The sequence below is a fragment of the Myxine glutinosa genome, chromosome 1 (assembly GCF_964187855.1).
Source record: "Myxine glutinosa chromosome 1, kmMyxGlut1.1, whole genome shotgun sequence".
NCBI classification, from domain to species: Eukaryota; Metazoa; Chordata; class Myxini; order Myxiniformes; family Myxinidae; genus Myxine; species Myxine glutinosa.
The window spans coordinates 32757283-32771010 of NC_136261.1; the positions used below are offsets into that span (position 1 = coordinate 32757283).

General features: G+C 47.5%; 1 protein-coding gene across 1 annotated transcript in view; it reads left to right on the plus strand.

Moving 5' to 3' along the window:
- Nucleotides 1-13728, plus strand: part of LOC137422500 (phosphatidylinositol 3-kinase regulatory subunit gamma) — a 304184-nt gene that overhangs the window by 156149 nt on the left and 134307 nt on the right. Inside the window, 1 exon segment of the mRNA XM_068109241.2 lies at nt 12403-12531. Coding sequence (XP_067965342.2) covers nt 12403-12531 — 129 coding nt within the window.

Here is a 13728-nt window from a genome sequence, read left to right on the forward strand (position 1 = left end):
TGGATCAGACTCGGCAACGGTTGCAAGAGTGAGATGTGCATGGAAGAAGTTTCGGGAACTGAGTGGCGTGCTGATGAGGAGGGGAGTGTCGTTGAAGCTGAAGGGAAAGGTGTATGCTGCATGTGTGAGAAGTGTTATGTTTTATGGGAGCGAGACATGGGTAATGAACGTAGAGCAGCAATGAAGGGTGGAAATGTGAATGGTTCGGTGGATGTGCGGAGTATCGTTGAGAGAGAGGAAGACAAATGATGAATTGCGAAAGATGATGGGAATAGAGCCTGTGATTGATGCTGTGAAGAGGAACAGGTTGAGATGGTGTGGTCATGTGTTGAGGAAGGATGAAAGTGACCGGTTGAGAAGATTGATGGAAATGAATGTAGAAGGAAGTAGAGGACGGGGAAGACCGAGAAAGACTTGGCTTAAGATGGTGGAAGAAGAAATGCGGGCAAGGGGGTTAACAAGGAGAGATGCAGAAAATAGGGCAAAATGGAGAAGATTGTCATGGGGACCGCAAGGCTAACCCCCGCTCTAGCAGGGAAAATGGCCTTAAAATGCATGTTGTGTGTGTTGTATAGATAAAGGTGATCTAATTGAACAAAAAACAATGAAAAATTGACTTTGCAATAATTTATTCAACAAAAAATTAACAGATGCAATTTCCTTCTGTGAAAAAAGTAAGTACACCCTTGGCTCTAATAGGTGGTATTGCCCCCATTGGCAGAAACAACCTCAAGTAGGCGTTTCTTATAACTGTCTACCAGTCTCTGACATCGACTGGGAGAAATTTTTGCCCCCTCCTCCATGCAGAATTCTTTCAATGGTGCGATGTTTGAGGGTTTTCTTGCATGCACAGCTCGTTTCAAATCCCCCCACAACATCTCGATGGGATTTAGATCCGGGCTATGACTTGGTCATTCCAAAACCCTCCATTTCTTTCTTTTCAGCCATTCCTTGGTGGATTTACTGGTATGTTTAGGGTCATTGTCATGTTGCAATGTCCACCTTCGGTTGAGCTTCAACTTTCCGACAGATGGCCTCACATTATCCTCAAGCACCCTCTTGTACAATGAAGAATTCATAGTGGATTATATGATGGTGAGCTGCCCAGGCCCGTAGGCATCTATGACCTTCTTTCTGAAGGCCTCAGAGAGCTCTTTTGATCTCGGCATGGTGACGCCGCACACTTCAACAACAAAGAGCAAACCAAACTAAATGTCTGAGGTTTAAATAAGACAGGTTCCTCCAAGATCCTCTCCAACGAAGTTCTAATCATTTGCACCTGAGCTGGTGCACCTGATTCTAAATTTAGGTATTTGAAGTAGTGATAAATGCCCAAGGGTGTGCTTACTTTTTCCACATGCGAAATTTGCATTTATCTTTATTTAAATTATACAATGGACTATAAAATGTAAATGTTTCATGATATTTGTTATATTATATCACCTTTATCAATATTGTTGAAATGAAGATCAAATAGCTGTATGTTGAAATATGTTGAAAAAGTCAAAACTTTACATGGGGTGTACTTTTTTTTTTTTTTTTTTTTTTTTGTAGTATACAAGATCGAGGCTCGTGAAAGAGCGAACATTAATCACACAGAAAGACAAACAGACACACAAAACAAATAACATCGGGAGCGGTAGACAAGATGGGGAGAGAGGGGGAAGGACACAAACACAACATTTGAGAGCAGGGACCGAGAGACATGGAGACATCGAGAGAACTGTGGGAGGGAGAGGGCTTTGGGGGGGAGGCATGGGAAGGGGGGGGGGGGGTGGGAGAGGTATAAAACATATGGACACTGCCAAGACTTCCAGGAAAGAAGTTGGAATTTCAAACAAGGTGGATCTGGGGTGAATTAGTGAGGGTAGAAAAGATCAAGGTTTTGGATGGGGGAAGATAAGAGATGGTGGTGGACAGCTGTTTTGAAGACCTGGAGGGAGGAGTGTGATTGAAGTGAGTGTGGGAGTTTGTTCCAGAGGCGGGAGAAAAGAGGAATGAAAGAGTGAAGGTGAGCAGAGAGCCGAGATTTCGGCAGTTTAACCATCAGAGGGTGGCTGGCAGATCTTGTGCGACCTGTAGGAATATTTGGGGGACAGAGCACAGAGAGAGCTGGGGGAGCAAGGCCGGAGAGGAGTCGGTAGAAGACAGAAAGACCACCTACCTGCCTGCGGTGAGTGAGTGAAAGGCCCTCAGAGATAGCTTCATCGCGGGAGATTCCAATGATTCTGAAAGCTTTGGATTCAACAGCGTGAAGCCGAGCCAGGTGTGAGGCAGGAGCACCAGCCCATAGGGGAGAACAGTATTCCATTGAGCTGCGGATGAAAGCCTTGTATGTGGTGAGGAGCTCAGGTGTGCCTAGGAAGGACTTCGCACGACGGAGGATGCCCAGTCGGCGACTGGCTTTGGAGGCCAGCTTGGAAATGTGGTTTTCCCAAGAAAGATCATGGCAGATGGTGAGACCCAAAAGCTTGAGCGACAGAACTTCTTGGAGAGGATTGTTGAGAAAGTAGATGGGAGGGTTGTCCAGTCGATCTTTTCGGAGAGACATAGTAAGAGTGTGAGATTTGTCAGGATTGAAAGACATGTTCCACATGTTTGACCAGTCTGTGATTTTGTCCAGGTCTTCAGAGAGTGAGGAGGCTGCAGACTGCCGATCTGAGGGAAGAGGAATGGAGCGGCACAGAGTGGAGTCATCAGCAAAGAGATACAGAGGATTTTCCAGAGAGTCGGAGAGATCATTGATAAAGACCAGAAAAAGCACAGGGCCCAGCACACTGCCTTGGGGAACTCCAGCCTGAACGGGAAGGGGAGATGAGAGAAATCCATTCAGGGCCACACGTTGACTACGACCAGAGAGGAAGTCCGCAAGCCATGCATGGAGATTTCCATGGATACCATAGGAGGAGAGTTTGGTGAGCAGAGCTGGGTGCCAGACCATATCGAAGGCACGTGATATGTCAAGGGAGACAACTCTGATTTCCTGTTTGGCATTGAGGACCTCCATCCATTGTTGAGACAGCAGAAGCAGCATGTCCAGAGTAGAGTGACCTGGTCTGAAACCAAATTGATGATCAGAGATCAAGCCATTGGAGAAGAGGAAAGATTTCATATCCGAAGCAATGATGGATTCCATGACTTTGCTGATAATTGGGAGCAGGCTGATTGGTCTGTAGTTGCAAGGATCTGTTTTTGCACCTTTTTTGTGTAAAGCGGTAATGTTTGCTGATTTCCAGGATGCTGGCAGATGACCTTGAGCAAAAAGATAGGGTGAAAAGAACAGAGAGAGGGTGAGATAGAGCGGCAGAGCAGGATTTTAGGACCCGTGGGCTGATGCCATCTGGTCCAGTTGCAGAATCAGAGTCGAGGTTTGACAAAAACTCCTCCACCTTGTCAGGAGAGAAGGTCACAGACTCCTGGAGCAGTTTGGTTCGATTGGGAAAGGTGGGAACAGAGAGAGATGGGTTTGGGACTAAGGATTTTGAGGCAAACACAGAGTTGAGGCATTCGGCTTTGTCACGTGCGATGTCAACTGTGTGGCCATTTGAGGTAAGGGAGGGGATGGAGGGGGAACAAACACCAGAAACGGACTTGACCAGACGCCACCAGGATTTGGAGGAAGGAGACAGGTTTGAGAGTTCATTCTTGAGTGAGGAGAGATAGTGCTTCCTGGCACTCCTGAGGGTAGACACACACTTGTTCCGAGCTTGGTGGAAGGAACTGAGATTTCCTTCAGTTGGATTAGCCTTCCAAGAGGCAAAGGCAAGTTGTTTCAGGGCAACTGCCTCACCACAAGATTCAGTGTACCATGGACGGGAGGAAGGGTAAGACAACTGAAGGCGAGATGGGATAAATCTGTGCATGAGAGAGATCAGTTTGCTTTGGAAGTATTCCCAGGAAGAATTGATGTCAGAGGCAGTGGAGATGGGAGACCAATCCAGACGATTGATGGCTGCTTGAAGACCGTCCCAGTCGGCCTGAGTGAAATGCCAGACTCGTCGACGCTGAGGAGGCTCTCTGAGAATGGCCAGAGAGATGTCCACTTTGACAAGCACATGATCAGAAGAACCGATTGGAGCAGAAGAAGAGCAGCAGACATTAGCAGGGAAGTTAGTCATAACCAAGTCTAGAAGAGAAGATACTCCATTGGCTGAGATCCGGGTCGGGAAAGTGACAGATTGTGTCAATCCCAGTGAGTCACAGAAGTCCTTTGCTGAGGTGCCATGACTGGTGAGAGAGGAACCCACACCCAACCAGGTGGCATGATGACAATTGAAGTCACCACATATGAGGAAGAGAGAGTTGGGATGAGTGGATAGAAGTTGGTCCATGTTGTCAGACAGTGAAATGTAGATGGAGTCATCACTGTTTGGGGGACGGTACAGAACACATATGAACAAAAGGTGGGAGCGGAGAGGAAGCCGTAGCCAGAGGTACTCCTGGGGGTGAGGAGGAGAGAGGGCAGTGCAAGGAGAGTGAGGAAGAGAGTTTTTGATAAAGATAGCCACCCCACCACCAGGCCGAGGCTCAGGTCTATCATACCGGAGGAGGGAGTAACCAGGAAGAGATATTAAGGAATCAGAGACATCTTGAAGGAGGAAAGTCTCTGTTAAGCAGATCAAGTCTGGATTGACAGAAGCAACCTGTATGGAGAGATCAGTCAGGTTTGAGCGAAGGCCCCGGATGTTTGAGGTCCATACCGTTAATGAAGAGAGAGGGGGAGCATCGGGTACAGGACAGGGGAGGGGAGGAGTAGGGTAAGATGAAGGATGAGAGGGGGAGGTAGGGAGAGCAGTTGTTTGTGTGTCAGCGATTGCAGAAGAGTTCCAAGAAAGGGAAGGATGAGGAGGATGAAAGGTTTGAAGGTGAAGGGATGAGGCACAGTGAGGGGTTGTTTGAGGGGGGGCAGAGGAAAGAAGAAGGTTGGGGGGGGGGTGGAGGTATGAGATAGAAGGGAGACGAAGTGGGGAGGAGGCAGCTTTGAGGAGGAGGGGGGAGGAGGGAGAATTGGAGAGGAATGGTATGGGGGGAGATTTGAATGGGAGGGGTTGGGGGGGAGTTTTGAAGGGGAGGAGTGAGGGGGGAGTTTAGGAGGGGAAGGGCAAGGGGGGAGTTCAGGAGAGGAAGGGCAAGGGGGGAGTTCAGGAGTGGAGGGGCAGGGGGGGAGTTTAAGAGTGGCGGGGCAAGGGGGGAGTTTAGGAGTGTCGGTGCAAGGGGAGGGATTTGGATGGGAGGGTCAAGAGGGGAGTTTAGAAAGTGGATGATTAATGAAAGACGAACATTGAAAACAAATTGGGTTTGTTGTGATTTTCAAGTTAGCAATCCGGTTCAGAATGATGGAGGAGGGATGGAATGAATGTGAATTTAGACCAAGTAGTGAGGGAGACGTGTAAGATATTGAATTTCTTTTTTTTGAGGTGGAATGAGTTGGAGAGGAAATTGAGAAAAGCCTTTTAAATAGGAAGAAAAACAGCGTGTTGTAAAATACCACTGAGTAAAACACTGAAGCGGAAAGGTTATACATATTTAAATAATATTTAAACAGAACCGTGAACAATCTTATGTGCACAAAAATACCAACGGGGGAAGAGCCGAGAGGGACCACCACGAGTCACGTGAAGGGCAAACGGTGGATGGCAAGGAGTACTTACTTTTTCACGTGACTGTATATATATATATGTATATTTTTTTATATTTATTTCTTTAATTATATATATATATATATACACTACATGGCCAAAAGTATGCGGACACCCCTTCTAATCAGTGGATTCTGCTATTTCAGCCACACCCATTGCTGACAGGTACATATAATCAAGCACACAGCCATGCAATCTCCATGGACAAACATTGGCAGTAGAATGAGCCGTACTGAAGAGCTCAGTGTCTTTCAACGTGGCACCGTCATCGGATGCCACCTTTCCAACAATTCAGTTCGTCAAATTTCTGGCCGGCTAGAGCTGCCCTGGTCAACTGTAAGTGATGTTATTGTGAAGTGGATCCATCTTGGAGCAACAACAGCTCAGCCGCGAACTGGTAGGGCACACAAGCTCACAGAACGGGACCGCCGAGTACTGAAGCATGTATAAATTGTCTGTCCTCGGTTGCAACACTCACTACCGAGTTCCAAACTGCCTCTGTAAGCAACGTCAGCACAACAACTGTTTGTCGGGAGCTTCATGAAATGGGTTTCCATGGCCGAGCAGCCGCATGCAAGCCTAAGATCACGATGCGCAATGGCAAGCGTCGGCTGAAGTGGTGTGAAGCTCGCCGCCATTGGACTCTGGAGCAGTGGAAACGCGTTCTCTAGAGTGATGAGTCATGCTTTACCTTCTGGCAGACCGACAGAAGAATCTGGGTTTGGCAGATGCCAGAAGACCGCTACCTGCCTGAATGCATAGTGCCAACTGTTAAGTTTGGTGGAGGAGGAATAATGGTTTGGGGCTGTTTTTCATGGTTCGGGCACTTAGTTCCAGTGAAGGGAAATAATGCTACAGCATACAATGACATTCTAGATGATTGTGTGCTTCCAACTTTGTGGGAACAGTTTGGGGAAGGCCCTTTCCTGTTTCAGCATGGCAATGCCTCCATGCGCAAAGCAAAGTCCATACAGAAATGGTTTGTCGAGATCGGTGTGGAAGAACTTGACTGGCCTGCACAGAACCCTGACCTCAACCCCGTCAAACAGCTTTGGGATGAATTGGAACGCAGACTGCGAGTCATGCCTAATCGCCCAACATCAGTGCCCGACCTCACTAATGCTCTTGTGGCTGAATGGAAGCAAATACCCGCAGCAATGTTCCAACATCTAGTGGAAAGCCTTCACAGAAGAGGGAAGGATATAGCTCATTCACTCATTCACTCAGAAAGCTCATTCACAATGTTATAGCAGCAAAGGGGGGACTAACTCCATGTTAATGCCCATGATTTTAGAATGAGATGTTCTTCGAGCACATACGGGTCTGATGTTCGGGTGTCCATATACTTTTGGCCATGTAGTGTATATATATATATATATATATATATATATATATATATATATATATATATATATATATATTGTTGCAGATCTCGAGCTCGTCGACGTACTGAGGGGGGGGGGGGGGGTTAAGCCCTGCTCCCCCTCGAGCTTCGAGTCCACGAGGCCACTACCCACACTACACTCGTGGGGGGCGGATTACTAAGCAATTCCAGCCGCCGAACCCACAGCTAACGCGTGGAAGGGTTAACGGTCACGACCCGAGTACCTTCGACACATGCAGCCATGAGAACGGGGGCTGAACCTCGCATGAGTCACGCTGGTATTTAACGCCCGAGCGCTTTTTGCATCGTGTAACTCCTGCCGTTAACATTATGGAACCCGATCGAGCGGTTTTAATTCGTGCAATGCTAGGTCAATGGTGAAAAGACGATGACGGCCAGGTTGGAAACGAACCACAGGATTTATTCACAAATGTGCAATATTCAGAGAAAAGGGACACAGTGGAGAACCGTAACGGCCTTACTTACATTCCCAGACAAGGGCCCTCAGACTCGTTCGGGGAAGGGGAGGAAGAGGGGAACGCGCCCAAAGGGGAGGAAGAGAGCGCGGCCGCTCGTTCAGTTTGCCCGGACGGGCTCGTTTGGCGGATACCCCCACAGATGTTCGCGGCAGGGGCGTTGATCACAGTCGTGCACGTAACAGGAATCCGAGGAGCATATCTCAAGGTCAGCGAGGCAGAGCGCACGTGCAGGGAGTCCAGGCAGAGAGGTCGTCAGGGCAGAGAGAGCATTCAGAGTCCCGGGCCAGAGAGAGAGAGAGAACGGGGGTCCGGGCCGGGTTTTATAGCCCTCCCGGAGCCCCAACTCGAATGTTCCACTGGCCTCCACTGGCCTGCTGGGGGTCACGTGTCGTGACAGCCCCTTGTTGGTTACCCTTGGCCACTCCCTTCAGCTCCCATTGGCTGTAACTTATCGGCCACGCCCTCCAGCTCCTCCATCGGGCCTGCTAGACTTGCCCTAGGCCCATGACACGGCACTTCATGCTGCAATGAGGCCTACCCTTACTGTACCTGCCTCAATGCATACTAACACTGGGAAGGAGACTGAAGGAGCTGCGCTCCAACGCGAGTCGAAAGAAGTGACGCGACCAAAGACGGAATTCGTCCGAGTTGCTTTATTGAAACAAAACAGCTCAGGTATTCTGACCAAAAGCCCGTTTATCGGGCAGCAATATATATACACATTTATGTCGGGAAGTTTGCCCGGCAAAAGCTATACCGGGCATGCCCGGGTGTCAAGGGCGAGCCTTGGAAAGGCGAGTCTGGACCTGCCCGGGCATGTTTGGCTGCGGCCTGGCAAGTCGAGGCTGGGCGTGCCCGGGCGCTCTGGACGAGCACTGGAAAGGCGAGAGCGGGCATGCCCGGACGCTCTGGGCGAGCCCTGGAAAGGCGATAGCGGGCATGCCCGGACGCTCTGGGCGAGCCCTGGAAAGGCGAGAGCGGGCATGCCCGGGAAAGACGAGACCGGGCGTGCCCGGGAGGTTCGGGCGTGCCCGGGAACAGTGAGTCCGGGCATGCCCGGGAGAGGCGCGTCTGGCCGTGTTCTGGCCGGTGCAAGGCGATTGTGTGCATCCAGCGGTAACCGCTACAAGACTATACTTCACATCTAATAAGAAATAACTAACTAAGCGAGGCTACATGTTGTGGTGTAACTAACTATAGGGGGGTTGCCTGTATTTACAAAACCGCAACATATATATATATATATATATATATATATATATATATATATATATATATATATATATGTTGAGATTGCCTGTATATATATAATTCCCTGAAGGATTAATTGTACTACATATTATTTGGGATTGGCGAAAGGATTTATGTGAGAGTGCACATCATTACTAATCAGATATATATTTTATTTTTGCAATATAAACGACCCACCAGTACCAAAGGTCTTGTCCTATTGTAACGATCATTATTTGATCATGCTGAAGAATAATTGTTTTGCCGCTATCGAGTTGCCTTTGCGGACCGGTCTGGATAACGATGACGTTCTTTAATATTTTTTTTTTTCGAAATTTTTATCATGAAGCAGATTATTTTACCATGCTTTTCAACATTGCATTCAATTTTGCGTCAAGCAATTGCCAACCTGTGTGATTATGTCACCTCCAATAATTGAATCCCTTGTTGCCTTCAAACAAGGTTAGACCATTGTAGTGCCTCATGCAGTGCCAGCATTTTTTTTTTTTTTTTTTCCTTCCTTCCATGAGATCATCTTTATACCCAAGAGATGACGTAACCGGCATCATGGCTCTTTAACTACTCGATACCTTTCTGCCTCCTTGTCTCCTCACATATCCATTCCCTAACCTTTCACTGCGGATTCGGCAATAATAAAATATTGATAACGCCAGCTCTTTCTCAAATATTGCTTTTTAAAAGAAATAAATAAAGAATGACTAATACGGTTCGTCGGCATTGCAGGTCCAGTGGGATTGAACTAATCGCAGAATCTGAATAATTTTTGTTTCCACGATTTGTGGCTGTGATTGCAGTTGCGAGATGGGTTTTTGTTGTGATGCATTGAGATTCCGCTTGGCTGCACTGTTCATCCATTGGACTAGTCTTGTTGTTATACTGACCAATAAGAGGGAGCTGCCGTTGTCGCACACCAATAGGGAGATACCTCGTCTCTTGGTTGCCAGGCGATGGTGACAGTTGCGTTGAGCTCACTCTGCTCCTGTGTATTGAATTTGATTAATAGTTGTGTCTTTCCCCCCCCTTTTTTTTTGTAAAATCCTTTGCCAGACCGAGAAAATGCAACATAAACGATGAGCAGTTGTTCGTCTCGGTGCCGGGCCTGCAGTTTTTGGACTCCCATAACTGGAGTTGGGCTTCAAGGATTTGGGCAGTTTATGCATTTCAATTTTTTTGTTAAAGTTGTTCTCAGCATGCCTGTCATCATTTGGCTTTTAGTTCTTATTTATTTTTTCTAAGCTTACATATTTCTTCCTTGTATGTTGCGTTTGTGTTTTCACAAAAAACATTGGAATATAATTATATATATATATATATATGTACATACACACATGTGCAGTTTGGCTATTTTTTGTTTTTCTTTTTGCAAAGAGCTAAAACTAGACCAAAACAAGAACGAGGCATTTATTTATCTAACTGTGCCATGAAAAGTGGGCCTTTGTAAGCACGAGCATCAAAGGCACTTGGACTTCCTTGTTTTCTGAATGACATACACCGACTGGTATATATAATCAATTGCGTGCCAGCGAGCCGGAGTGCAGAATTTGTGAAATCTTCATTTCCCCGGGGTACTTGTGCGCTCACGCCGGTTGAGATTTCCTCTGCACGGTGTCGTGGTGCTCGCAATTCTTTGGATGGGCCAGAGAGCCTGTGAATATCCTTTATTCTGGCCCGTTGGCCCTGCTTTGCACCTGGCACGGCTCGCTTGCCGAGGGCTTACGTTTCTGCCCAGCCAAGGGCGGTCACACCCAGCCTCCTGTGGAAGGAAGTGGTCAGATCTCCAAAAGTTTTGAAATGAGCAAAAATAACTTTCAGGTCGTGGCGTGAATGGGGCCCTCAGAGCAGACGGGCAGCTAAGCATGCTGTGAGGCTCAAGTGTATCGTTGTGTTTGGGCCTGCACTCAGTGATGTGAGCTATGTACTTGCAGGGCTGTGTGAGAGGCTCTGAATGATTCCAACCAGGCTCTCTTACAACACCCACTAGCTTTTGGCTCACCGATCCTTCAGCTACAAGCCCAGCCATTGAGGAGAGCGGAGTGTTAGGTGATCATCTTCCCCTTCTCATCTCTTCCTGTTTCCTTGTGTTGTTTGTCTTTTTTTCTTTTCCTTTTTTGCTCATGTGGCTGCCAATTGAGCTCTGACCACAACTGAGCTAATCGGCTTGCCCTCAGAGGTCGCAGGATGAGGCTCGTGTGGCTTTGTCCGTGCCTAGTGGGGGTGATGCTCCGTGGTTTGTGCGCATCGTAAATGTTTGGGAATGGCAGGTAAATGTGGAATAAAAACTGCCGACGATGCTTCTGAGCAAAGATTTTCCCGCATCCGGTCGCGCAGATGCATCGTGCTTTGCCTGCTGGGTATCCATGACCCGGTCAGCTCCAAACACCTTTGGATCCTAATGTCCCTTCTGGGAATGGGCTGCTGCTCAACTAATGGTTGTCAAATTGGAAATCGACAGAGGAAAGCTGAATTGGGGATGGCACTGAAGGATGGTAGCGGACGAAAGGAGAATGCTCGAGCTGTTGGGAGAAGGAACAATTGCTCATCGTGGCCTTACTGTGGCGGCATCAATTTACCTTTGGAACGGGCCTTAGGAATCGGATTGAAGCGCATGAAAAGGCAGCAATTCTGCAGTTTCCTTTCCCAGGGTACATTTATCAAATTGCGATCATGCTTTAGGTAGCATTCTCGAAAATTGATCATCCCATTAGTTGGCATATTTCTGGTGCTCTGTTTTGTTTCACTTCCGAAGATGTCCCATCTGTATGTGATGCTACACATGCATCATTGTTTTGGTCTGTCCTAGAAAGGAGTGCAAAGGTATAGCTATGGCTTCAGTTGCTCCATTGTAAGCCATAAACGCGTTCCAGGATTACGTCTGCATGGGGATGTACGTCGTTCCACGGCCATGAATGCACCTGGGTATTACTTGGTACTGAACATTCAATAGGCTACTTGTTAATTTACCTTGCTATTTCTCTCCTCCATACCCTTTATCTACTCCTCTTCTTGACCTGTTTCCCTCTTCCTCCTCTCCACTCTTCTTCCTCACTCCATCTCCCCCCCCCCCCTCCCCTTCCCTATTACTTACTCTTCTCTCTTCCTTCAAGCCTTTGCTTCTCCACCCTTTTCCTTTCTCCACTTCTCCTTCCTTTTTCTTCTCCACACTCCCTCATCTGCCCCTCCCCAATTTTCCCTTCTCCTCTTATAACCTTCACCTTCTCTCTTCCTCATTTTTTTTCCTTCACCTCTTTTTCTCTCATCTCCTTCCCTCACCTTTCTTCATCATCTCCCTCTACCCAGCTATAATCTCTTTTCCTCCTCTCCTCTTCATCACCTCCTCCATTTCTAGGCTCTGGCCACAAAATGATGAAGTGTGCGTGTGCGTGCGCACTTGTGCGCGTGCACACATGGCTTGCGTTCAGTAGCAGACCTACTGAAATAGTGATGTGATATATATGTTCACCTGAATGATGAGTAATATTCTGTTGAAGAATCTGCACAGCCAATGACTCAAAGCTCTACATTTTAAGTCTATATCATGCAATTAAGTTATGTGAACATTTTCTGCACAATCCACCCACGGATGGAAACCGAGTGCCCTCCTCATGCTCATAAGGTCCACTGACCTGGGTTTGCCATTGTATATTTGCAGATCTCTCTGTCGACTTGGACTCGGTGCCTGTGCCAACGGTCGTTGATGCTGTGAAATGCTACCTGCGCGAGCTACCCAGCCCCCTGGTGCCCGTCTCCGTGTTTAGCGAAGTCATTTACGCCGGCCAGGGTAAGCACATGCTCAGTGATACCTGCTTGTACACACAGCCTCACGTGACATTATCTTAGCTCGCAGAATTAAAAGGTAAAACTGGATTCATGGCACTTGGAATTGCAGTCTGGCATCGGTCATCTTGGTGGCAGTCATTGGGCATATTGGATTGGCAGGATAGCCTAGGCCCAGGCCCTAGGGGGTATGTGCACTCGCCTCTGAACTGTGCAGCCTGGGTTTGAATTTCGACTCTGCTATCAACTGACACTATGGCGTATAGCAGGCGTCCATGCGTGTGCCTTCCCTCAGACATCAGACTTGGTGTCCTGTGTGCAAGCATTAGTTAGTGGATGTTGGAGAACACAAGGTATCCTTCATGAAGAGTAGGGGTGTCATCGTTGGCACCTTGAACAAATTACTGTCACTTTCAGTCGAACGGCACACCTGTCCAGCTGATTCGTGAATTACTCGTGCCAACAATGTTCCCTGGTCAACCCCACCAGAAGGATGGGAATGGATGAGGCTGTAGTAGTAGTAGTAGTAGTAGTAGTAGTAGTAGTAGTAGTAGTAGTAGTAGTGGTAGTAGTAGTAGTAGTAGTAGTATTCCTTACTACAAGTACGTTTTCTGCTCATTTCAAGTAGTTAGCTGATGAACAAGTAATGATGCACCCTTAGTGGTGACACTGCCAAATATGTGGTCATTGTAGAGAAACTACTCAATATTGTTCAAGATTGTTCAAGGCCCTCTCCCATGTGCCTCAATGTTCTTGTTGCATGGTATCGCATGTTGCTTCACTTGGATGATTACACCACTGCAGACAGTGTTGCAAGCACGGTATAGAACCGGCCAATGAAAAGAGATCCATCCCTGAGACATCGCAGTGTTTGTCTTTTTCACAGGTCTTTTTGCCACTGTCGCTTTCTCTCAACAGGACCTTGCAGACCTCAAAGATCATTTTTCTTCAGGAGATAGTTTGTGGCAATCTTATGGTTGTGTTTGGCTTGAGGTAATGCTTGCAGTTTCTGCAATAAGACACATTTAATATGAGGATATACAAAGAACTGGTGCAGGAGGAGGCCATTTGGCCCCGCATGCCTGTGCCACACCACCACGAGATCCCATCACCCATCCATACACTAGCTACCTACAAGCCCTGTCAATATCCCCAAACCCCAACATCTCCAATGCTTCTAGGTACCTATCCAATTCCAAGT